General features: G+C 44.8%; 1 protein-coding gene across 1 annotated transcript; it reads left to right on the top strand.

Moving 5' to 3' along the window:
- Nucleotides 1-1598: 1598 nt before the first annotated feature.
- Nucleotides 1599-14283, top strand: Pabpc1 (poly(A) binding protein cytoplasmic 1). The gene is made up of 15 exons (XM_052160261.1): nucleotides 1599-2260; nucleotides 4634-4827; nucleotides 5012-5127; nucleotides 7094-7233; nucleotides 8603-8697; nucleotides 8961-9098; nucleotides 9281-9376; nucleotides 10310-10582; nucleotides 10747-10837; nucleotides 11418-11528; nucleotides 11605-11759; nucleotides 12561-12645; nucleotides 12858-12988; nucleotides 13305-13397; nucleotides 13845-14283. The coding sequence occupies exons 1-14, from the start codon at nucleotides 2068-2070 to the stop codon at nucleotides 13395-13397; spliced, it is 1911 nt and encodes a 636-aa protein (XP_052016221.1). The 5' UTR covers nucleotides 1599-2067; the 3' UTR covers nucleotides 13845-14283.
- The last annotated feature ends 9951 nt before the right edge of the window (nucleotides 14284-24234 follow it).

Here is a 24234-nt window from a genome sequence, read left to right as displayed (position 1 = left end):
CATCTTTACTTTAGGGTATCCAGAACATGATGGGCATTCAACGACTATACTAACGGATTTTTAGCTATGCTCCTAGTAGACTGAATGGTGGTTTTTGATGAACTAGATTTTTGAACTAGGTTTTTTACTTTAACTAGAGCCTTGAGTAAACAGGTTTATACTGCATAGTATAATGTGTCTTCCTAGAGGACAGGCTTAAATGACACTCATGTGTAAAGCATACAACATATTTTTCAAAACTATCATCTTCCATCAATATGGGTGGGGACAACATCTGTGTAAGATCTTCCGGACTTAACTAAATGAGAAGAATTTTAACTAACTTACACCAGGCAATAGGCTAAGTATGCACTAACGATCATTGAATTAAAGAGCTGAGCAGTCATTTAACTTCTGACACCGTTAACGGTAAAAATAGTACTATTTGCTTCACTTCCCACACATTACTGTCAAAGGATGTTTATATAGGACTTCAAAAACTGTAGAAACCTACTAAAGTGGAGTTTTTGTGTTGATGTAATGTCATTTCTACGAGTCGATATATTTGTGTCTATCAACCATTTCCATTAATCCCACAACCCAAGAGCTAGATGTGTAGATTAGGGTGGCCCAGAACTCAGAGATCTGCAAGCCCCTCCTGCCACGCCAAACCTGGGTTAAAGGCGTGGCCACCACGCCTGGTTAAGCAGGCTACCCAGGTTTGTTAGGTTAAGAGTGACAGAGTAATTGTGAGAAACGCATACTTTAAAGGGAAAAGAAAAACATTTTTCTCGAGTCCTTTTTACCACTGTTAAAAAATGTAGAAGCGGCTCAGTGATTCCAACAGAACATAAGCACCAGACTCCCAACAGCCGCATCCCCTCCCCTCCCCCTCGTCAAGGGCCGCGGACCCGTGCCGGGTCACGCCCGGGACGGTTGGGGTCCGGTTGAGGTCAGCCAGCCCCCGGCCGTTGAGAACTCCATCTCCCGGCAGGCACCGCTTCCGCGGCCCACGCGCGTGGCGGCGCTGCCCGCTGGGACTCGTAGTGCGGTCCGGGTAGGAGAACGGGGCAGCTACCCTGCCTCCTTCCGCGCACATCAGAAGCCAGGCCGGCAGAGGCTCACGCCCGCCCACCCGTGACCGGCTCCACTCGGGGCGGGGGGGGGGGCTAGCGGAGCAGAACCCCAGCCGCGGCGGCGGGAAGGAGCCGCCACTAGTCGCGCACGTGGGGGGCGGTTGGCGCCCAGAAACCCGGAAGCCCCGCGCGCCGCCCACCCGCTGCGCTGACGGGTTAACGCTCTTTCGGGCGGGGGCGGGGCGTGTGCGCGAGGGGCGTGACCAGCGGCCGCGCCGGGACCGCCCACTGGCTGCCCCGCCTTTTCCTGGCTCTGCGCAGCGGGACGTCGGCCCCTGGCTGTGGCGCGTGCGCACAAGTCCCGCCCCGCCTCAGCCCCCACCCCCACGCCCGCAGCAGCCGCGGCCGCCGCCACCTCTCCCTTCCTCTGCGCTTTCCTCCGCCTCCTCCGGCGCCGTCGCTCGCGTAGGGCCCTGGCGTCAGACGCGCGTGGGCGGGGCGAGTGCGGCGGGGGGTATAAGTAGAGGGTGCAGGAGGCGGTGCTTCCCCTTCTCCCCGGCGGTTAGTGCTGAGAGTGCGGAGTGTGTGCTCCGGGCTCGGAACACACATTTATTATTAAAAAATCCAAAAAAAATCTAAAAAATCCTTTGAAAAAACCCAAAAAAAAATTTACAAAAAATCCGCGTCTCCCCCGCCGGAGACTTTATTTTTTTTTCTTCCTCTTTTATAAAATAACCCGGTGAAGCAGCCGAGACCGACCCGCCCGCCCGCGGCCCCGCAGCTCCAAGCAGGAACCCAGAGACCGAGGCCTTCCTGCCGCCCGGACCCAGCACCGCCAGCCTCGCTCCCCCGGTTCCACGGCCGTTGAGTACGCGTCGATTCCGGTTGAATTTTGTCCCTCTGCGCTCGCCCCCGCTCCCCTCCCCCCGGCTCCGTCCCCCGGCCCCGCACTCGCTCTCCTCCTCTCACGGGAAAGGTCGCGGCCTGCGGCCCCGCGGGCAGCCGTGCCGAGATGAACCCCAGCGCCCCCAGCTACCCCATGGCCTCTCTGTACGTGGGGGACCTGCACCCCGACGTGACCGAGGCGATGCTCTACGAGAAGTTCAGCCCGGCCGGGCCCATCCTTTCCATCCGGGTCTGCAGGGACATGATCACCCGCCGCTCCTTGGGCTACGCGTACGTGAACTTCCAGCAGCCGGCGGACGGTGAGCGGCAGGCCGGAGGGAGGCGGGCGGGCGGCCATGCGGCCGGGGCGGCGGGCCTAGCGGGCTGGGCGAGGGGGCGGGAGGGCACGGCGCCGCAGCCCCTCGCGGGCCGGCACTTCCTCCCGCGACCATTTTCTCGCCATCGGTCGCTCTCAAACTTTAGGGCGATGACGCGCTGGGAGGGTGGGTGAGATAGCCTTCCCTGCGCTCCCGCCATAAGCTGTAGGGTTCGAGGGTTTCGAACCCCCTCCTGGAGCGGCGGGTGGAGGCGCCCCTACATCCCCTGCCCTGGCCCGGCACTCAGGCTGGGGAGGAAGTACGATTCGATGTTGGGAAATACCACGTGTTGAACCCTGTAACCTCACAGGCCCGAGGCCTGTTCCTGCCGGTGGCTCAATCGCTGGGAGGAGCCCAAGGCTTTAGAAGAAAGTTAATAGCGTGATGCTTGGTGGTGGACCTTAAGGGTCGTAAGCCCGTTCCTCATAGCACATCCCTGTCTGGTGGACGGGAAAGGCACCTTACACCATATACATTTGCCCGAGGTTTTTCTCTAGATGAAGTATTTTCTGTCTTTAACCATGCAGTGGAGGAGGGGATGTGGAAGACTCTAGGGCACCAGACACCTTGGCTCGTTTTCAAACAAATTAGTTATATCTCAAGTTTAATAGAAGTGGTTATTTAATGTATACATGCATAATTTTTTCTAAAATAGCACCTCTGGTTATGAATTTTAAACATGTTGACTAGTTTCGGTAGTAAATATTAGGGTAACCTGGATGGATTATACTGAATTAGTAGCATCCCAACTAATGAAAGCTTTGATTTTTCTTCTATAAAGTGACAATCTCCTGCAATAATTGGGAAGTAGTAGCCACATTGAGTCTATATTCTTAAGTTTGACAGTTCACAGAAATCTAAGAGTCAGATAAGGTCTATGGCCTGATATGTTGTTAGGTTTTTAAATCTGGATGACCCTAACCCTCAATTTTAGACTCAGCTCTGGGTTTTATTTTAATAAAGAAGACTGTAGTTACAGAGTGATCAGTTTTTCACTAGATTAAAGGCGAGATTTGGGGTAAGCAGCATCTTAAGTGACAGGAGCCAGAATTTGTAGAAGTGCCCTCCCTGCAGGTGGCCTGCCCTTTTGCTCTCTAAGGGGCACTGTCACTTCATTACAGCTCAACTTCATTACACCTACAGCAGGAAGTGACAGGATGTAAGGTAAAGGAAGGTAACTTGGTAACCAGAAGAATGTCTATGAAATGAAGACTTGAAGTTTAGTGGTTTTTTTCTTTCTTTTTTTTTTTTAATCCAGAAAAGCCCAGTTTTTGAAAGTTCTGGGATTTGAAAAGTTGAACTTCAAATTGCCATGGTTATATTAACTTTATACATTTATGTCTGGGCTAATATTCCAACTGCTCAGAATCTTGTCTCTTCGCTCTTCCATTTATTTTGTGGCTGTATGTTCAATATTCCATCTTCCCAATTTTTTTAAACCAGCTTTTTCCTTTTTACAATATTTTCTTACGGACTGCAGTGATGGACTGGGTTCTGCCAGCAACTCGTATTCAGTGTAGTAGGAAGATGTGACTCATTAAAAACCAAGCAAAGTCAGCATGACCAGGGTGCTTAGGAGGCGTGGCCAATTGATAATGAGCCGGCTGCTGATTATCGCTATATTCTAGGAACTAGAAATTTCATTTCTATAAAAGTGGCTGGGTGTGGTGGTTTCTGCACTTAATCCCAGCACATGTGTTTGTCTGACTTCTTGACTAGCTTGGGCTACATGAGTTCCAGGAAAGCCAAAGCTACACAGTGAGACCTTAATCTCAAAAAATGAAAAGGAAAGAAAGAAGGAAGGAAAAGAGGGAAAGCCGAAAGGCGGCTGAAAAACTTATTCTGTCAGTAACTACAATTATTAGTGAGATTTGAAATTTGCTTCAGGGATTCAAGTGGACTTTTTCACCCTTGAAGGTCTGGTCTCTTTACTTGGATAGTATTTTCCATTTAAGACATGCAATGTGTACATGCAGAGGTGGCTGGACTCCATAGAGACCCTGTATCCAAAGAAAACTTTCAACTTTACCATTTTTTCTACAAGTATACATAACCTTTTGGGGGGGGCAGAGCCTCGAAATTGTACGGTAGTTTTTTTTTTTTTTTTTATGTGAAGCATAACTGTCCAAAAATAATTGGAATAAATTGTTTATTACAGTGATTAAGATCAGTGTAGTGAGGTACAGACTTAAAAGAGGAAGGTGGGCCGAGGCCACATGTCTATCCTTTTACTCCCTGTCATTGGTAATTTTATACAAAGTGGCTAAAAGAAGAGGTGTTAGAAGTAATATTTACTTTGAAAATTATTTCTCCTAGCGGAACGTGCTTTGGACACCATGAATTTTGATGTTATAAAGGGCAAGCCAGTACGCATCATGTGGTCTCAGCGTGATCCATCACTTCGCAAAAGTGGAGTAGGCAACATATTCATTAAAAATTTGGACAAATCCATCGATAATAAAGCACTGTATGATACGTTTTCTGCGTTTGGTAACATCCTTTCCTGTAAGGTAAGCTGAGATTTGACAGGCTAGTATATTCAGTGTTGTGCTACTTTTAGATTTGGAAGTGATGTTTGTGCTGTCTGGTAATACTGTCATTATTTCTGAAGTTCCTGGGATTAGGTGGCTAACATTTCTACAAAGTAGAAAAGCTATAGCAATAATAAAAAGTGAGTATTCTGTTTCACCCTAGGTGGTTTGTGATGAAAATGGCTCCAAGGGCTATGGATTCGTACATTTTGAAACCCAGGAAGCCGCTGAAAGAGCTATTGAGAAAATGAATGGGATGCTTCTCAATGACCGGAAAGTGTGAGTATAGTGGCGGCGGCGGCAGCGACTGGTGGTCATCGGCCGGCTGCTGGTGGGCATCAGCCGGCTGTGTTGAATAGTTCTCCATCAGTTTAGAAACTAGTAAATATGTGCTCTTAAAATGCAGCCAGCTGGAGCTGGACTTGGTAGTAGGCAGATCTCTAAGATCTTTGAGGCCCACCTGGTCTGCATAGATTAGAATATCCAGGACTACATACTGAAAATGTCTAAAAGAAATGTAACTGAATTAGCATGTACCTGTTATTTCATCGTGTGTGTGTGTGTGTGTGTGTGTGTGTGTGTGTGTGTGTGTGTGTGTGTAAAAGGCAATGGCTCAAATTTTCTAGGTTTCATAATCATGATCAGTAATGTTAGTTGCTCATTATAGAAACCCAAAGTGGACCAGGTAAAGAGATATAATAAAACTTGGTGAAATGAGTGTATTGTTGCATCTATACAGTCTTACTAAGGAACTAGTTCATCAGTTCGTTTCATGTTTAGGGAAACCAGTTAAAGAAATGATGGATAGGTGTTATAAGAAGACAATAGTCTGAATTCAGAGCTCACGGGTGGTTTTCATCTCTTATCTGAAATAAACTTGTTTAACAAGAGCTAAAAACTTTGGCAAATGACATTGATATTACAGTCTGGGAGAGTTGAGTCCATATATTAAGTATATATATAATGTCATGTATTAAGTGATCTGAGAGTTCTTGATGTGTAAACTCTAGAAGCGGCATGATCATTGAGATGGTGCCATTTATTTTCATGCCTGTAATTTCTGTTCTTTAGAGGCTCAGGCAGAAAGATGATGGGTTGAAGTTACATAGATGTGGTTTCAAAAATGGAAAAGAAAAACCCTGCCCCAGGGTTTCTCTAGTTCTGGCTCTAGGCAAACTCTGGCCTCACCTCAGATCCACCTGCCTCTGCCTTCCGAGTGTTGGGATTAAAGACATGCACCACCTCCCGTCCCTGTTAGAATCTTCGTTTATAAAGTGAAGGAAATGTACATTTGGTTTCAAATGTAGAAATATGAACTCCAAAGCATCTTTGCGATCCTGCAATTTTAAAACTAGACAAGTAAGATTTTTGCATATTTGATTTTCCAGGTAGAGGTGCTTAGCTAATAAAGCCTACAAATACTGTGAAACCCAAGACTATGCCACAACTTGTAATCACAGTGGAAAGCTTGATAGCAGTGCTTTGGTAAAAATTAAAAGAGTGTCTATACCGTACTGGCAGGATCCAAGTAGACTGATTTGTTGCTAACTTAAGTATATAATGGGGCACCATACTGGAAAGCAGTTTAATTGCACATATAAACAATTTCTCTTCCTTCAAACCATGGTTGTGGTGACTATCCTAAGACATAGTAAGTTGTCAGAGCATTACTTAGATGAGCAGACAGTTGGTCTACAATGAAATCATCTCCAATTGAAGCCAAACTACATGGAGAAGCCCATGATTTTGAGGATTAAAAAAAAAAACCAAACCTCTTCATGTTTTTTGGTGCTGTTGAACAAGAAGCCTTGAAGTTTTTGATTTTTTTGTGGGTTTATAGGAGTTCATATTCCTCTTCGGTGTTTATTGTATGCCATGCATTTTTTTAACACTGTAGAAGAATTGAGTTTTAGAGTTAATGTTGATAAAACTATTAGATCAAGCTCTTGTATTAGAGAGAATTGAGAATTTGTGTTGAAGGAGATGGTACAGGAAGGAAAGCATGTATGCAGGGCTTGGGCACTGAACTGTCATTCATGTTGACAGGGTGAACCCTTAACCTTGGGCTAAGTAAATCAAATGTGCAGTGAGAGAAAACTCCTCCATTGTAATTAGAGATACGGTGTTGTATTTTAAAATGTATTCAGTGAAGACATTTTTATTTTGTGATTAGATTTTGTAAACCATCAGCCTTCATCTGAGCTTTCTGAAACAACCTGATATTAAAGAACTGACATTTTACTAGGTTTGTTGGACGATTTAAATCTCGGAAGGAACGAGAAGCAGAACTTGGAGCAAGGGCAAAGGAGTTCACCAATGTTTACATCAAGAACTTTGGAGAAGACATGGATGATGAGCGCCTTAAGGAACTCTTTGGCAAGTTTGGTAATGTGTCCAAGTTAATTCTTTATACTTAGTGGTTGTCTAAAGTTAATGACTAGTACTTGACTAGTAAGTTTTAACACTTGATTTGAATTAGGTGATAGTTCACTGTGCAAATGTAATGTGCAAGTGGAATGCTATACTGTGACTAACACAGGCATGGGTGGCTGAAGAGATTAAAAGGTTTTGCCACATTAAGATACTTTTAATATAGATGTTAGTGTAAGAGGTTGGTGGATGATCTCTCTGAGATGTTAGGACTAGAGTAAAAGATGAGGAAATCAGAATTTGTTGATTTGCTTCATTTTTGTTGAACCTACTAGGAATGGCTTTTTTTTTTTTTTTTTTTTTTTTTTTTTTTTTACCTGCTGTATTATCTCTAATACCATAATCTTTGGCAAAGATGGTCTCATTTATGCTCTGGCTGGCACGCGACTCCCAAGAGATGCCTCTGGTCCTGGAATTAAAGGCACAAAGCATGTACCACCACACATGGCTGAATCCTCTTTTAAGCAAGAGGAATTTTGGTTATGCATAAGTATTAATCATGTAAGATGACAGTCATGTTTTTGCACCTCATTCAAGTTTGTGTGTCATCTGTCTTGCATCTGGAAGTTTAAAGAAAAGCTTTTGTGGAAGGGGGTGGGTCTCTGTGGTCCTTGGACTTATTGTGTATGTACAAGGTTGGACTTGGAGAGATCTACCAGCTGTCTCCCAAGGGCTAAGATTTGAATTTTTTTCTTTAAACCTTACATCACCCCTTGTACAGCCTGGCTATAGACCACTGTCTGCGTTTATTGGGCTGAATCCATGACCTTCATGTCAGGGGACATGGGGTCTGGTAGGCGTGGCGGTGGAGCAGCAGCTAGAGCTTTCTTGTTAAGACAGTCACAAAGCAGTTAACTGGAGTGGTATTGGTCTTTTGAAACCTCAGAGCCCACCAATCAACTGGGGACCAAGTATTGAAATGTATGTGGGCAGTCCTGTTCAGACAAGCACTCCTAATTCATTGTGCCTGAGGTGTCCCCTGCGGATGATCTTCCACAGAAGGGGAAGGGAAGCTTGTATCCCTGCCTACAGATCTAGCCATTTACTCCCTGTACTTACTGTTGAAAAGCAGATGACCAAAGAAGGCTTTTTTTTTAAAGATTATTTTAAACAAGAAAAATCAAGTTAATGATGTAAAGGGGCAGCTACTGAACTAAGGATCTGCATAAGTATGTGCAGTGTCTTAGGAATCTAAGCGTTCTTAGAAGTGCATATGGGAGACCAATACAGCCTTAGAGCTAGGAGGGCTGGGACTTCTGTGTTAGATATATAAAATGTGTACAGTAAGTGGAATACTTTTGAATTATTCAAAAACTTTTTTTAGGACCTGCCTTAAGTGTGAAAGTAATGACGGATGAAAGTGGAAAATCCAAAGGGTTTGGATTTGTAAGCTTTGAAAGGCATGAAGATGCGCAGAAAGTAAGAGATTAAATCATTCTTTATTCTGTCAAAGGCATGTACAAAACTGTTGGTCTGGTATTGAAATTTATTTGTATACATTTATATGCCAACATTAATGGAAGCTTTACATATTGTAATCAGTTATTTGCATTTTATGTGTTAGAGTTGGGGATGGGCCTGTTAATGTTAGTGATTGGATAAATTTTCCTTGTTAATGAGATATATGTACTTTTACAAGTAACTGAGGTGTTTTTTGTTGTCCTTTTTTTGGCTTCTATAAGGCTGTGGACGAGATGAATGGAAAGGAGCTCAATGGAAAACAGATTTATGTTGGTCGAGCTCAGAAAAAAGTGGAGCGGCAGACGGAACTTAAGCGTAAATTTGAGCAGATGAAGCAAGACAGGATCACCAGATACCAGGTTCGTTGTACTCAACAAGCAAATAAGACAGGGATGAGGAAGGGCACTTAACATTCATTCAGTTACTTCTAGGGAACTGAGTGTGAGAGGGAAGAGGAGAAATGTGGGCTAACAGGTAATAGGTGTGCTTACAGGCCATGACGGTCTTCCTTCCTGCCTCTTGATGGTTTTCTTCTTTTCAGGGTGTGAACCTTTATGTGAAAAATCTGGATGATGGGATTGATGACGAGCGTCTCCGGAAGGAGTTCTCTCCATTCGGTACAATCACCAGTGCAAAAGTAAGGCTGTGATTTGAGATGGTGCGAAGTACTTTGTGAGCTAGGGAGTGGATCCTTAGGCTCTGCTCTGTCACTAACTGTTGCAGCAGTTCATTGATACCTGTTAGTTTACATAGTTCATTCTGGATAGTCAGCCTCCCCCAAAGATTGCAAAGCAATAGGATTCTTACCTAAATTCCAAGAGATAGTTTTAAGAACCTAAGTGTGGCTGGGTAGTGGTGACGCACGCCTTTAATCCCAGCACTCTGGGAGGCAGAGGCAGGTGGATTTCTGAGTTGAGGCCAGCCTGGTCTACAGAGTGAGTTCTAGGACAGAGAAACCCTTGTCTCGGGAAGGGTTTCTCTGTCCATGATTTGTTGTCTTCCTGCTCTTTTGCTGGCCTTTATTTCTTTTTCTCAGACGTGCCCACTGACTTAGATTATTGTTAGAAACAAAATATTTACAGGTATATTGGGTGAATGCATGTAAGAACTGTAGGCATGCTTGCCTTGTAAAACCAGGTTTGCCCAGCAGCACAAAGGGATGACTAAATGGTAAAAGTTCCTTTGTACTGGTCACAAAATGAGCTAGTTATGGTCTAAGCGTTTTCCTGCACTGGACTGGAATTGCTGCTGTGTTCTCAGATGGAGACAAATCTGGGCATCTCCTGGTCTTAACGTGTCAGTAGACTAAGAGATAGTCTGCATGCAGTTTAAATCATTTACTGATGCTCCTGTGTGGGTGTCTTGATTGTGCAACTCTTTTCAGTGTTACCACAGATATGTCTAATATTACATGTCTGCACCTTGAATTTCGTTGTATTGTAAGGAACTTAATTCAGTTTAATACAGGATGGTTGTAGCGTTAACAAGATTACTTGGTTCAGTGACTGACTATAAGTGACAGTTCTTGGTTATTCTGTCACTTTTCTGACTTTCTTTTTTTTCTTTATAGGTAATGATGGAGGGTGGGCGCAGCAAAGGGTTTGGTTTTGTATGTTTCTCATCTCCTGAAGAAGCCACTAAAGCAGTTACAGAGATGAATGGTAGAATTGTGGCCACAAAGCCACTGTATGTAGCTTTAGCTCAGCGCAAAGAAGAGCGTCAGGCTCACCTCACTAACCAGTATATGCAGAGGATGGCAAGTGTGCGAGCTGTGCCCAACCCCGTGATCAACCCCTACCAGCCAGCGCCTCCTTCAGGTTACTTCATGGCAGCTATCCCACAGGTGAGTGTGAAGAGGAAACAGTCCCGGCCGCCTCAGCTCTCCGCCACACAGCAGGTAGACTTGGAGAAGCAATGGCAGAGCTGTTTGGAGAGCATGCAGTACTGATAGGTGTGTTTTGTGGAGGGATTACCCCTAAAGCTGATGGATTTACTTTTTTTACACAGACTCAGAACCGTGCTGCATACTATCCTCCTAGCCAAATTGCTCAACTAAGACCAAGTCCTCGCTGGACTGCTCAGGGTGCCAGACCTCATCGTAAGCCTCCTTTGTGTCTGGGAATTGCGGGGTTTTTTGCAACAATTAAGTTCCCATGTGCTAGGCTGTGGGTTCAACTCCCCAGTGCTATCAGATAAGGCAAATTTGTCCTATTGCAGTGGTAAATTGCTCCTAATAATTTATGCTTGGTAGATTTGGCTTTTTTGTTTTGGAGATGTGTAGCTTAGGCTGGCCCTGATCTTTTTAAGTGCTAAGATGGGTATGGACTGTGTGTCCAGCTCTCAAATTTCAAAACAAAAACAATGCCATTATCAGTGGGTGTTTGCTTCAGTTCTTCATTTGCTGTGTTAGCTCTAACTTTTATAAGGAGCTTTACGATTGTGGCATTTTGGTCCTTGCCCATGGCATAGGAAGCTGGCTTTCAAGAGCGCTTGGAGTTTTTTAATCTTGGTGGGTGTGTATGTGTGTGTGTGTGTGGGGGGTGTGTATGTGTGTTAGATATTAAATTGAAACTCACTTTCTGCAAGGGTCCCTTACAGCTTTTCATACAACCTTTAGCCCTGGAAAGCTTTGACTCAGTGAGGCTCCGGTTCATACTGGTTCTTTCCTTTGACTGCAGCATTCCAGAATATGCCCGGTGCTATCCGCCCAGCTGCTCCTAGACCACCATTTAGTACGATGAGACCAGCTTCCTCCCAGGTTCCACGAGTCATGTCAACACAGCGTGTTGGTGAGTCTTAAACCTCTGTAAAGATTGATCCCCAATTTAAAATGGGACAACTAAAGGTATTTTTTTTTCTCTTTAGCTAATACATCAACACAGACAATGGGTCCACGTCCTGCAGCTGCAGCTGCTGCAGCCACTCCTGCTGTCCGCACCGTTCCCCAGTATAAATACGCTGCGGGAGTCCGCAATCCCCAGCAACATCTTAATGCACAGCCACAAGTTACCATGCAACAGGTATAGTTGAATCATTTATTTGTAAGGGTCATAGTGCTTAGCTGAAATCAAAGGTCTGGTGTTAACTGCACAAGCTATGAGCGTAAACTATCTGGACCATTTTTTTAAAAAGATGTTATTTATTATATCCTAGTACACTGTAGCTATCTTCAGAAGCACCAGAAGAGGGTGTCAGATCCCATTCCAGAGTTGTGAGCCACCATGTGGTTGCTGGGATTTGAACTCAGGCTCTTCGGAAGAGCAGTTGTTGCTCTTAACCACTAAGCCATCTCTCTACTCCCATATCTGGACCATCTTACTGGTTACACGTGAAGGAAGTTGACAGGCAACCAGCAATCTCCCTATGTGATGTTTTTTGTTTGGGATGGTTGTGAGGAGCATGTTAAGGGAAAATTCATTGGTATTAGACTCAAATCTTTTTCCTAGTCCTGGAACTAAAAAGTATAAAGAAGATGAAAGTGCAGTTATGAATCTCAGGGCGCAGCCTTTAATCCCAGCACTTGAGAGGCAGGGGCAGGAGGATTTCGGAGTTCCAGGCCAGCCTGTTCTACAGGATCCAGGACATCCAGGGCTACACAGAGAAATCTTGTCTGAAAAACAAAACAAACCAAAAAAAAGAATCTCAAGTGTAGATCTGTATCAGGTGTGATTATCTGTACTTGATGATCTTTGGTTGGTTATTTCTTTCAGCTTCTCTTGGTCAAATTTAGGTAGCACTCTGACCTATGACTGTCCACTGAGGGCTGGTTGGTTTATGTCTGTTACTTAGGTATTAAAAGGGGTTTCTTTTTTTATATGTAGCCTGCTGTTCATGTGCAAGGTCAAGAACCTTTAACTGCTTCCATGTTGGCATCTGCGCCCCCACAAGAGCAAAAGCAAATGTTGGGTAAGTAACTTTGTCTTGGCCTGTCAGTCAGAGTTGATAGAAATAACAAGGATCACTTACACACTTTGCACCTAAAATGAGGTGGCTTAGGGTGGTATGTGAAGGAATACTGGGAAACTGAAGTCCCACAAATGGTACCTGTTAAATAAGGTGCCTAAGCCGCACGTTGAGAGTGGCCATTACTGCTTTCATAGGGTATTGTTTGTTCCTAGGTGAACGGCTGTTTCCTCTTATTCAAGCCATGCACCCTTCTCTTGCTGGCAAAATCACTGGCATGCTGTTGGAGATTGATAACTCAGAGTTACTTCACATGCTTGAGTCTCCAGAGTCTCTCCGCTCAAAGGTACTTTGTGCTTTCAGCCTGTGTTCCTAACAGGGGATTTAGTCTACAGAACATGTAAAGGGAGCCTGATACAAAGGAGTATACATTTAGTTTTATATAAATACTGACTACAAACCATTGATAACCTGTAGCACTTGTTTTCTCTATTTGGGATAATTTGCTCAAAGCTCACACTGCTAGTAGATTGCAAAGTTTGTTCAGCTCCTGCAGCCGGATTCATGAATGCTGCTGCGCTAATTCCACAGTCATTTTCAGGTGTGTTTTAGACTTACTGTTGCTGTGCTTTCTCCTGAGCCATATGTTCACTGTTTTCCAGGTTGATGAAGCTGTAGCTGTACTACAAGCCCACCAAGCGAAAGAGGCTGCCCAGAAAGCAGTGAACAGTGCCACTGGTGTTCCAACTGTCTAAGTGAGTCCCTCCCTCACAGACATAACGACATTAGTACAGCTTTCTAGAGGGGTATATACATAGCAGAATCTTTCTAAGACTGACCAGCAGTTTTAAGTCAATACTTGGAAACTTTTGCATATTAATTTGTATGCAATGTCCTGTAATAGACATTGGCTTTCATAATTAATACTTTTTTTTTTAATTTGGTGATGGCATTATGTAGCTTCTTGGGCCTCTGTCCCGCTAGCAGGAAACTGTTAGTGCTTTGTTGAGTGTATATAGTAAGGTCAACAGTAAAAAAAAATTACTAGAACCCTGGTTTTTGTGGGCCATATTGTATATGATGTAATAGCTGTGAATATTAAAGGCAGTGGGTATGGCTGTGTGCCAGTATAAATAGGTAGCCGACTGACTCACTGAATTCAGGCAAGGGCTTTAATTATGTCTTTTTTTTAACATTTACAGATTGATCAGGGACCACGAACAGAAACTCGTGCTTCACCGAAGAAAAATATCTTAAACATCGAAAAATTTAAATATTATGAAAAAAAACATTGCAAAATATAAAATAAATAAAAAAAGGAAAGGAAACTTTGAACCTTATGTACCGAGCAAATGCCAGGTCTAGCCAACAGTGCTAGGCCTAGATTACATGATTTAAAACAACAAAAAATACAAAAAAATAGCAAAATATAAAAACAAATTAATGTTTTATAGACCCTGGGAAAAGAATTTTCAGCAAAGTACAAAAATTTAAAGCATTCCTTTCTTTAATTTTGTAATTCTTTACTGTGGAATAGCTTGGGATGTCAGTTCTGTTTTAAGGAACAGAACTGATGACTGAGCAAGGAAACGTAATTTGGATTATAAAATTCTTGCTTTAATAAAAATTCCTTAAACAGTAGGTGGCTATGCTTTTATTTACTTTGGTTCTCTTGGCAATTGGCGGGTGTAGCAGCAGGTTCATATGTATGGCTGTTCATATGTTAAGTCGGTATTGTCTGTCATGCCCTGCCACCCAGACCACTAGGGAAGATGGACAGGTTGGGTCCATGGCAAGGACTGGTTTATGGCCTTGACATTAGCTTATACCCAAGTAGCTTGTATATCTGAAATACAGCTTTATTTTTTGAGGTATGGTCTAAATATGTTGCCCTGGCTAGCCTAGAATTGAGATTGCCTCGCCTCAGCTTCCCAAGTGGTAGGATTAAAGTCTCTGCCAGTAAGGATGGAGATTTAGCTAGCCTATTGCCATGTAAATCAGGCTGGCTTCACATTTGGTAGTTGAGCTGAATTGAATGCTGGGCTTACACTATCATAAGCCAGATCCAGGTTTACTACCTGCGTATCATTTTAGGACCATGCTAAAATTTGGGCTCAAATATGTGTATATAAAATGTGTGGTACCTCATCTCATGGCTTCTGCCTGGCATCACTGGCTTTTGAAACCTGCCTGGCTAGACTGGGAATCCTGGTTTGCTAAGTTTTTGTGTGAAGTTTAAAAAATTGAGGGAGATGGGGTAAGCCTAGACTGGCTTTGTTGGGTGGTTGAATTTTTCATAGAATAGGAAATGGTGGGCAGAAGCAGGATTTGTTTAGGGCCATCAGTACGTGCCATTTTAAAAGACGTATTTAAGGTATATGAGTACGCTGTAGCTGTCTTCAGATACCAGCAGAGGGCTTCAGACTCCATTACAGATGGTTGTGAGCCACCATGTGGTTGGTGGGAGTTGACCTCTGGAAGAGCAGTCAGTGCTCTTAACCCCTGAGCCATCTCTCTAACCTCCATGTTTTGAGCACCAGTTAGAGTACAGGCATGTTTGTTCGCTTTCATTTTATGTGCATGAGGTTAGCCCATGTGTATGTATACCATCTGTGCCTGATGCCCAGGGAGCCGAGAAGAGGGTCTCAGATCAACTGACAGTTGGAGCCACCATGAGTAATGGGCGGCCTCTGCAAGAGCAGTGAGTGTTCTTAGCCCCCAAGCCCCTTGTCCCGTCCCCAGGACAAGTCATTTAACAAGGACTTGTTGATGCATTGAAGATGTCTTAACCAGTTGTCACATACTTCCCTTGGAGATAACTACCAAAGGGTGTTGACAGTATATCCAGAAGCTACCATGTTTTTTCTTTTTATTATGACTTATTTTAAACTTTCATAGCGTCATGATAGAATTGGAGCTGGATAGCAGTGAGGGCATCTACTGATAGGCTGCCATGGTGCTGTGCTGCTGAGGCCAACCGGAAACACTCAGCTTCCCATTTTTGCATGTATACTCCACAGGTAAAGTGCAGGCCATGTGCTTTGCTCCCAGGATGCAACCTGCTTTTACTCCTTTCCCGCCAGCTCAGATTAACCTCCTTTGAGATACTATGCATTTTAAATTTCTTACTCTTGAGATAAAGTGAGGGCCCAGACTATGCACTTAAAGTGAGCCTCAATTTAGAACAGGTTAATGAGCATGTTCCAGCGCTGATGGAAGCCAAGGTTGTCCAGTGCACCGGCTCATTGTGCCAGGCTGTGCTGTTGTGATGCACACCTAAAGGTGGGCTAGACCAGGCAGTGGAGTAAGCCTGCACAGTCAAACCAAGCCTGTGATGCCAACACGTCACTGAATCTGACTTCCCCCTTATGTTTACTCTGCTGTGTGTAAATGAGTCTGCATTTAAGCAGCCTCCCGGGCATGGAAACTGCTGCCTTCTCACTCCAGATGCTGCTGTGACTGCCTGGTTCCAAGTGCTGTGTTGTTCATGTGGTGTTACCTACTGTAGGTTGTGTATTCACATTTGGGCAAGTTTGTATCTTCTACCAGGGTAGGAAAACATGCAAGCTACTTAGTTACAATACCCTGGGAAAACTTTTGGTAGCATGGAATATTAACCTCAAATTAGCATTCCTTCTGTAGTCAAGGGATTTGTATTTTCAAAGAGCTTACACAAAAAACATGTCCATTGATAAAACATGCATTAATAGATGAATGTATGGTTTTTGATGGAATTCTAAGTAACACGTGTATGGTACATGGATATTTGTGTGTGTGTGTGTGTGTGTGTGTGTATGGTTTTTGATGGAATTCTAAGTAACACGTGTATGGTACATGGATTTGTGTGTGTGTGTGTGTGTGTGTGTGTGTGTGTGTGCTGATTGCAGATCAGCTGTAGGTGTTCTTAGACCTACATTCACAGAGTTCTTTACCAGCCCACAAATAATTGCTGTTTCTCACCTGTAGGAGATGGAAATATTAGATGGCACGCTAAGCATGCATCCTTTGGAGTTTTGAGCTAATTTTAATAGATACAATTTTGTATTAATAAATAAATTCTGGTGGTTCTTTAAATTATGATATACCATAATTAGGACCAACAACAATCATGACATGAGAGGACAGATGTCTGCACTGAGGTGACAGCAGTTGAGGCTGTAGAGAAGGAGGGTGGCAGCTGAAAGATCTTGAGTCAACTTTTCTGTTTTGTTTTTTGAGACAGGCTTTCTCTGTAACAGCCTTGGCTGTCCTGGACTTTGTAGACCAGGCTGCCAACCTCTGCCTCCCCAGTGAGAGCGTGAGCCACCATACCAGTATCAGTCAACTTCAGTGACTTGTAACTGGTAGTTCTAAAACAGTTAAAATTTCTAGAGGGAACTCATGTTGAGGTGCACAGTAGGTATATACCACAGAGCTGCCCCACTGGCTTCACAGAACTTAGTTTTTAAGACAGGTTCTCCTCAGCTATCCTAAAACTGTGTAGACCAGGCTGGCCTCAGATCTGCCTGCCTCTGCCTCTCCCAGTGCTGGGATTAAAGGTGTGTGCCGCCACACTCTGCCCCTTTAGTTCTCAACGGTGGCCTTTGGGGCTGGTTCTGTAATCATTATGTATGGAGGCATTAGGGAATAACTTGCCCAGTGTAACTGGTAATAGAGTTGGGTGCTACACGAAGCATCACACCAGCATCCCAGGAACGTAGCCTGCCTTTGCCCTGGAGAAGGGGACTAGGAGGCAAATCACATGCAAGTTCCAAATCCCGCTTTTGATGAACGTTTTGGGGTAGTCGAGAAATGAACAAGTCCTTCCAAACAGTTAATGAGTCTCCATTCAGGCCTAGCAAGACTCTGGGTATATTTCCTACTTTTCTTTGGCCCTATTGGAAAGTATCTCATTCCTTTGACCCATTTTTTTTTAACCTGTGAAATTACGATGCTCATCCTGAGAGCTTCTGTAACAATTAGGATTACAAACTCTTCTGAACAGGTTTTCCAGAATATGTGATAAAATGTTAATTGTTGTCCATGAAGAAATCGACCACAAATGGAAACTGAAATAATGAACATTTAGAATTTGTTGGGTCAGGATTCCCAGCTCTTCCTTGACACACACCTGTGGACACACACCTGGGAAGGTGACAGTCAACCATGTCACCACAGCCAGAGGTCATGCAGCCACAGCACACAAACTGCAGTGCAGTATTTGTATCTACTGAGATCTTGGATGTGTATCAATTTAGGAACATCACCCATTCCTTAGTTTTATTTTCAGAGTTTTTACTACCTAGATTTAATTTTACATAATTTCCTAATCTGTGTACTGTTGAGTATAAAAACAGCATTCATATGTATGTATGTGTGAGACAGTCTCAGTGTAGCCCTGGCCATAGATAGACTAAGCTGGCCTCTGACTCAGGAGCCCGCTTGTTTCAATTTCCATAGGATTACATGTATGTCCACACACGGGTATCTGGTTTTTGGCCAGTGTTTATAACCAATGTAATCACTGTAAAAACAAAGACACTATTTTAGTCTTCAATTTTCCCTTGTGCCTCCCCTCGGTTTATTATCCCACACACCCCAAAAGGAAACTAGCTCTCCTGTCACTCATTTATGTACGCATGGTAGTTCTTAAACTTTAAATGAGCTTATAAATCCTGGGCTTGGCTTTGGCGGGCTGGTGTGATGCCTGCTTATCTGCATCACAGAGCAGCACTGTTGGCTACATTGAGTCTAACTGTGAGTGTATGAGAGTTTATCCAGTGCCTTGTGTGGTAAACTTTCAGTTTTAGCTCTTGGCTGTAAAGACAGCAAGCTTGTGTGTAGGCGGGAGTCAGTAGGGGTGTTAGGCTGCCCCTTGACGATGGCTCTGTGGGGGTGTTAGGCCGCAGTGGTCACTGCTGCGACTTGACGATTGCTCTAGAACAAGGCCCAGTCCTCCTGGGACTTGGGACAGTGGAACAGATCACTGTAGGACAGTTAGTGTTTCCATATTGATTTCCAAAGACAGAAGTCATTTCAGGATGTCCGAAAAATCAGGCTTAAAATGTAGGTTCTTAATAGATTATCAAGGTCAATGTCGTAAAGTCTGTCCTATTTGTAAATTTAAACTTACACTTAAATTTTTCCTTCGAAAATTAGCTTTCTATTTTAGCTTTTTGTGGATGCTTTACCTACGTGCATATGTGCACCACTTCTTTCTTGGTACCTCTCTGGACGCCGGAAGTATCGGAGTCCTAGGAAGTGGAGTTACAGATGGTCATACCTACCCTGTGGGTGCTGGGATCAAACAGCTGCTCTGGAAAAACAGCCAGGGCTCTTAACTGCCGAGCCATCTCCAGCCCTAAATTTTAGTTGCTAGATTTTTAAATAATATTTTTGGTTCCTTGAAAATCTCATATTGATGCATATGTCAGGCATATCCCTTCACTATCCCCAATAACTTTCTTTGCTTCTCATTTCCTGTCATAGGTTAGGAGATTTGCCATTTCAGGAAGAGGCCTATAGTGACAGCAGGGACGAGCCAGGGCTGTGCAATGGGATCTGGCCTGAGTGCTCACGTTCTCGTTGAGGGAGACTTCAGCCTCGTGCAGAAGGCAGACACAGGCAGAGTCAGCCAGCAGGTCCCAGGCGGAGGAGTGCAGCTGCACCTCAGCAAATGCTTCAAGTAGCCAATGCCGTTCATTGTAGGCAGCGCTCTGCTTAGCTGTAGAGAACGCCGGAGGACTAGTGTTTTCAGACTCAGAGGCTGAGCCCTTCGCTGCTTGTGCATTTCCATCCATCTTCTCTTTATGGAGCTGAGATTGAACCTAGGGCCACCATGCTGTCTGTCTGTCTGTCAACAGTCTGGCCGAGTTGGGCAGGTTAGCCTCGGTCTCATGAACAGCTGGGATTACAGATACCACTAACTCAGTCTGATTTATACTGCTTCCTGTTACCCACTCATATCTGTTTCCTTGGCGGAAGGAGAGTTCTCCGTGTGTTATCTTACACAGGCAGGACAGTTTGGGGAGCCGTGCGGGCTAACACCCCGCTTGTCAGTCACTCCGTGTCCTTGCACCTTCTTCTCTGCCAGTACAGGACTACTTAAGTTGTCTCTCTTACTGGCTCTGAGGTTTTTATTTGTTGTTGTTGCTTGCTTTTGTGTAATTGAGATTATTTTATAAAAGTTCTTCAACTTGGGTTTGTTGTCATGTCCTTAACATTAGCTTCAGGCAAAGGGCTCTCGGTCTACACACTGGCTGCACCCTCACCCCACCTCAGCAATCATTTACTAAATTAACTCTTTCCCCTAACCATCAGTTTGTAGGAAATCTCAAAAAAAAAAGTACAAAATTATCAAACTCCCCATCCTTCCAAGCGTTTTCTACCTAACAAAAGCCTAGCACTTGCCTTTTGGCCAACTGTGATTTCCCGTAGCTCTCTCTTCCCGTGGGCTGCTCCACAGCTGCTGCTTGGTCACCAGGGCAAACCCACTATTTCTACGTTTAAACTCAGCTTACACTCTGTTATGACTTTATCGTAGAGCCTCTCATTTTCTCAGACCTGTTCTGTAGGCGCCCTTGTGTCCTGTGATTCTCCACTCGGGAGTTTAACGTCAAGGTTTTAATTTATACTTAAGTTAATCCTAGCCCTAGAACCAGACATTCTATCTTGTACATATTTTAAACATTGTTTGTGCGTGTGGGATACATGTGTCTATGTCTGTGTGGGTGGTGTCAGGATAAGTGTACACATCTATTTATCAGGACAACTTTGATGGGTTGAGCATGCAGGTGGCTTTGGCGGCAAGCACCCTTCCTTCCCTTTAAACCATTGGACCGCCTCCCACCCCCCTTAACTGTGAAGACTTCTCTTTTGAGACAGGGTCTCACAGTGTAGCCTAGCTAGTCTGGCCTTGAATTCACTGTGGAGCCCAGGTCAGCCTCAGAAGTTGTTGCCTCAGCTTCCCGAGTGCTTGGATTATAGCAAGGGTCTCTCTCAGCCTGTGCAGCATGGCCCCTCGGGGTAGAGTTACCCTTTCTCTGGGGTCACAGATATTTATTTACATTATGATTTGTAGCAGCAGCAAAATTACAGTTATCACATAGCAAACTAATCATTGAATGGTAGGGTCATGGCAATATAGAGAGGGGTGCTAAAAAGTGAGCTCACATTATCGTTGAGGGAGACTTTAGCCTCGTGCAGAAGGCAGACACAGGCAGAGCCAGCCAGCAGGTCTCAGGCGGAGGAGTGCATCTGCACCTCAGCAAATGCTTCAAGTAGCCAATGACTGCCGTTCATTGTAGGCAGCGCTCTGCTTAGCTGTAGAGAACTTTGAAGGCCCAGCAGTGATTTTTCAACCTGTGGGTTGTGACCCCTCTGGAGGTCAAATGACCCTTTTGCATCAGATATCCTGCATATCAGATAGTTACATTTCACAACAATAGCAAAATTACAGTTATGAAGCAGCAACAAAAATAACTTTCCAGTTGGGGGTCACCATGACCTGAGGAACTGTATTAAAGGGTTGCAGGATTTGGAAGGTTGGTACTTTGGGGTTTCCAGTGTCGTGAAGAGACATCATAACAACTTTTTTTTTTTTTTTTTTTTTTTGAGACAGAGTTTCTCTGTGTAGCCCTGGATGTCCTAGAACATACTCTGTAGACCAGGCTGGCCTCAAACTCAGAAATCCGTCTGCCTCCCAAGTGCTGGGATTAAAGGCCTGGCAGCAACTCTTGTGAAGGACGTTTAATTGGGTCTGGCTTATTGGTTCAGAGCTTCAGTCCATTATCATGGTGGGAAGCATGCAGTGTCCAGGCAGGCCTGGCTCTGGAGGAGCTGAGAGTTCCTCCTACCTTCTGTTCCAAAGACAAACAAGAGTACCGTCTTCCAGGAAGCCAGGTCTCCAAGCCCCCCTCTACAGTGGCACACCTACTACAGCAAGACCACACCTCCTAAGAGTGCCACTCCCTGGGCCAAGCACATTCAAACCACCCCAGTTGGGAATCGCTGCTCTGGAGTTTTAGCAGTCCTACCTCGTGGTGTTCATCCTGAGATAGGTTCAGTCTTCTGACTCACTGGCGTGCTCTGTGTAACTGTGTGCAATCCCTCCTGTGTAGTGATAAATCATAGGAATACGAACATGCTGAGAAGGCCTCTCATGTCTCGACACTGAGTGAGATGCTCTCTGCTGAGAGGAGATAGATAGTTCCGTACAGGCACACACACTTCATATATGATGTGTGCATATATAATCACGCTAAAGAAAATAAGTATTGTGTGGATATGCGTGCACATACATATCTACTATGAATTGTATTCTTTAATTCATTTGAATTTTTATGAGCCAATTAAAAAATAGATCTTTTACAGGCAAGTGAGGTCCATTCATCCACGTGTACTGATGCAGCCCTGGATGGATTCTCATCTCACTTGTCACTAACTGTGGAATGTCACAGGGCATCCCCTGGTGGCTTTCAATGTGGCACATCTCATTACTGTTTTTTTCTATTTGAAGAAGCATATGATTGTTTTTTGCTTTTTTTAAAAAAATTATGCATGTGATTGTTCTATCTGCACATGTAGCTGCAGGCTGGAAGAGGGCATCAGATGGGTGTGGGCCACCGTGTGGGTGCCGGGATTTGAACTCAGGACCTCTGGAAGAGCAGACAGTGCTCTTACTGCTAAGCCGTCTCTCCAGCCCTCATATTGTTATTCTTTATGTTATTTTTCTCTCTTTTTAAAAAATGTTTTATTTATTTTTATTTTATGTGCATTGGTGTTTGGCCTGCGTGTGTCCATGTGAGGGTGTCAGAGCCCCTGGAACCAGAGCTACAGACAGCTGTGAGCTGCTGTGTGGGTGCTGGGTCCTCTGGGAGATCAGCCAGTGTTCTTTAACCACTGAGCCATATCCCCAGCCCCTATGCTGCTTTTCCTGTTGAAATTTTTCCCTCTTGTCTGCCAATTTTCATATTTTGGCTGTTTGTTGGCTGTCTAGTCCAAGACTTGGACTCATCTGTATCCCCCATCTTGAACTCACAGTCTACCTACCCAGACTTTCCGGAGCTTGGAGTACAGTCCTACACCAATACGCCTGACTTGGTCTGTCCATTTTAAATAACATCTTTTGTTTGTTTTGTAGGTCTCATGTAGCCTAAGCGGACCTCACGTCGGCTGTGGGGCAGAGGCTGGGGCAGAGGCTGTAGGCAGAGGCTGTGGGGCAGAGGCTGTAGGCAGAGGCTGTGGGGCAGAGGCTGGGGCAGAGGCTGTGGGGCAGAGGCTGGGGCAGAGGCTGTGGGGCAGAGGCTGTAGGCAGAGGCTGGGGCAGAGGCTGTAGGCAGAGGCTGGGGCAGAGGCTGGGGCAGAGGCTGTGGGGCAGAGGCTGTAGGCAGAGGCTGTGGCAGAGGCTGTAGGCAGAGGCTGGGGCAGAGGCTGGGGCAGAGGCTGGGGCAGAGGCTGTGGGGCAGAGGCTGGGGCAGAGGCTGGGGCAGAAGCTGGTCTTGGACTCCTGCCTTGCTCTCTGTTCCCAGCATTAGGTTGCTGCCATGCACGCCACCGCTGCCACCATCTCTACCCAATGCAGGATGTTGTTATTAATATATGAGTCTTGACATACATTTTATTTTGAAAAGTATAATAACCCAATTAATCTAAATCCATATTTTTCTTTTTAGGCACTTCAATTAAAATATGTTAATTATCCATAATTATGGGCCTTATCATGACATTTTCATACATGTGCATGTGCATTTTATCAGTCACCCCTGCTACCCTCTAGTGTACCCCACCACCACCTCCCTCCTCCCCAGAAATTACCCTCCCTTTGACTTTTAAGTCTTGATTTTTTTTTTTTTGGTTTTTTTTTTTTTTTTTTTTTTGGTTTTTTAGATTTGTTTTTTTTTGAGACAGGGTTTCTCTGTATAGCCCTGGCTGTCCTGGAGCTCACTCTGTAGACCAGGCTGGCCTCAAACTCAGAAATCCACCTGCCTCTGCCTCCCAGAGTTCTGGGATTACAGGCGTGCGCCACCACCGCCAGGCTTGATTTGATTTTTAACTCCCCCATGAGTTTCCCTAGGGTTTCTCCTAGGAGCACTTGTGCTCAGGACCGAGGACGCCATTCCCACGCGTCCAGAATCCACGGTGCCTTCAGAAGTCTAAAGGAGCCGGCAGCCCTTCCTCTCCCCCTAACTCCCCTCCCCTGTGCAAATGCAAGTGAGAGAGAGAGAGAGAGAGAGGGAGTGTGTGTGTATGTGTGTGTGTTTCCTGCATGCATTTCTGTACACCACATGCATGCAGTGCAGGAGGCTTACAGGCACCAGATCCTCTGAAACTGGAGTGACGGAGTTCTGAGCTACGTTGTGGTGCTGGGAATCGAACCCTGGTCCTCTGGAAAGCAGCAGTGTTCTAACTGCTGAGTCATCTCTGCAACTGCTCCATTCTCGTCTCAGCTTTCGTTTTCATCGCTTCTTCCTTTTTTGATATTTGCAGAGACATAAAAGCTAGGTAAGCTCCGCAGTGCTTTCACACGCTCCGTCAGGTCAGCCGCTCCAACCGCCCAGCCGCACTGATGGCCTCTCGCGCCTACACCTACAGCCTGCGCGTGCCGGGATGACG

This window comes from Apodemus sylvaticus, chromosome 17 (assembly GCF_947179515.1).
Source record: "Apodemus sylvaticus chromosome 17, mApoSyl1.1, whole genome shotgun sequence".
Taxonomy (NCBI): Eukaryota; Metazoa; Chordata; class Mammalia; order Rodentia; family Muridae; genus Apodemus; species Apodemus sylvaticus.
The sequence above is the reverse complement of the archived record's forward strand: the minus strand, read 5'-3'. Positions and strand labels throughout refer to the sequence as shown.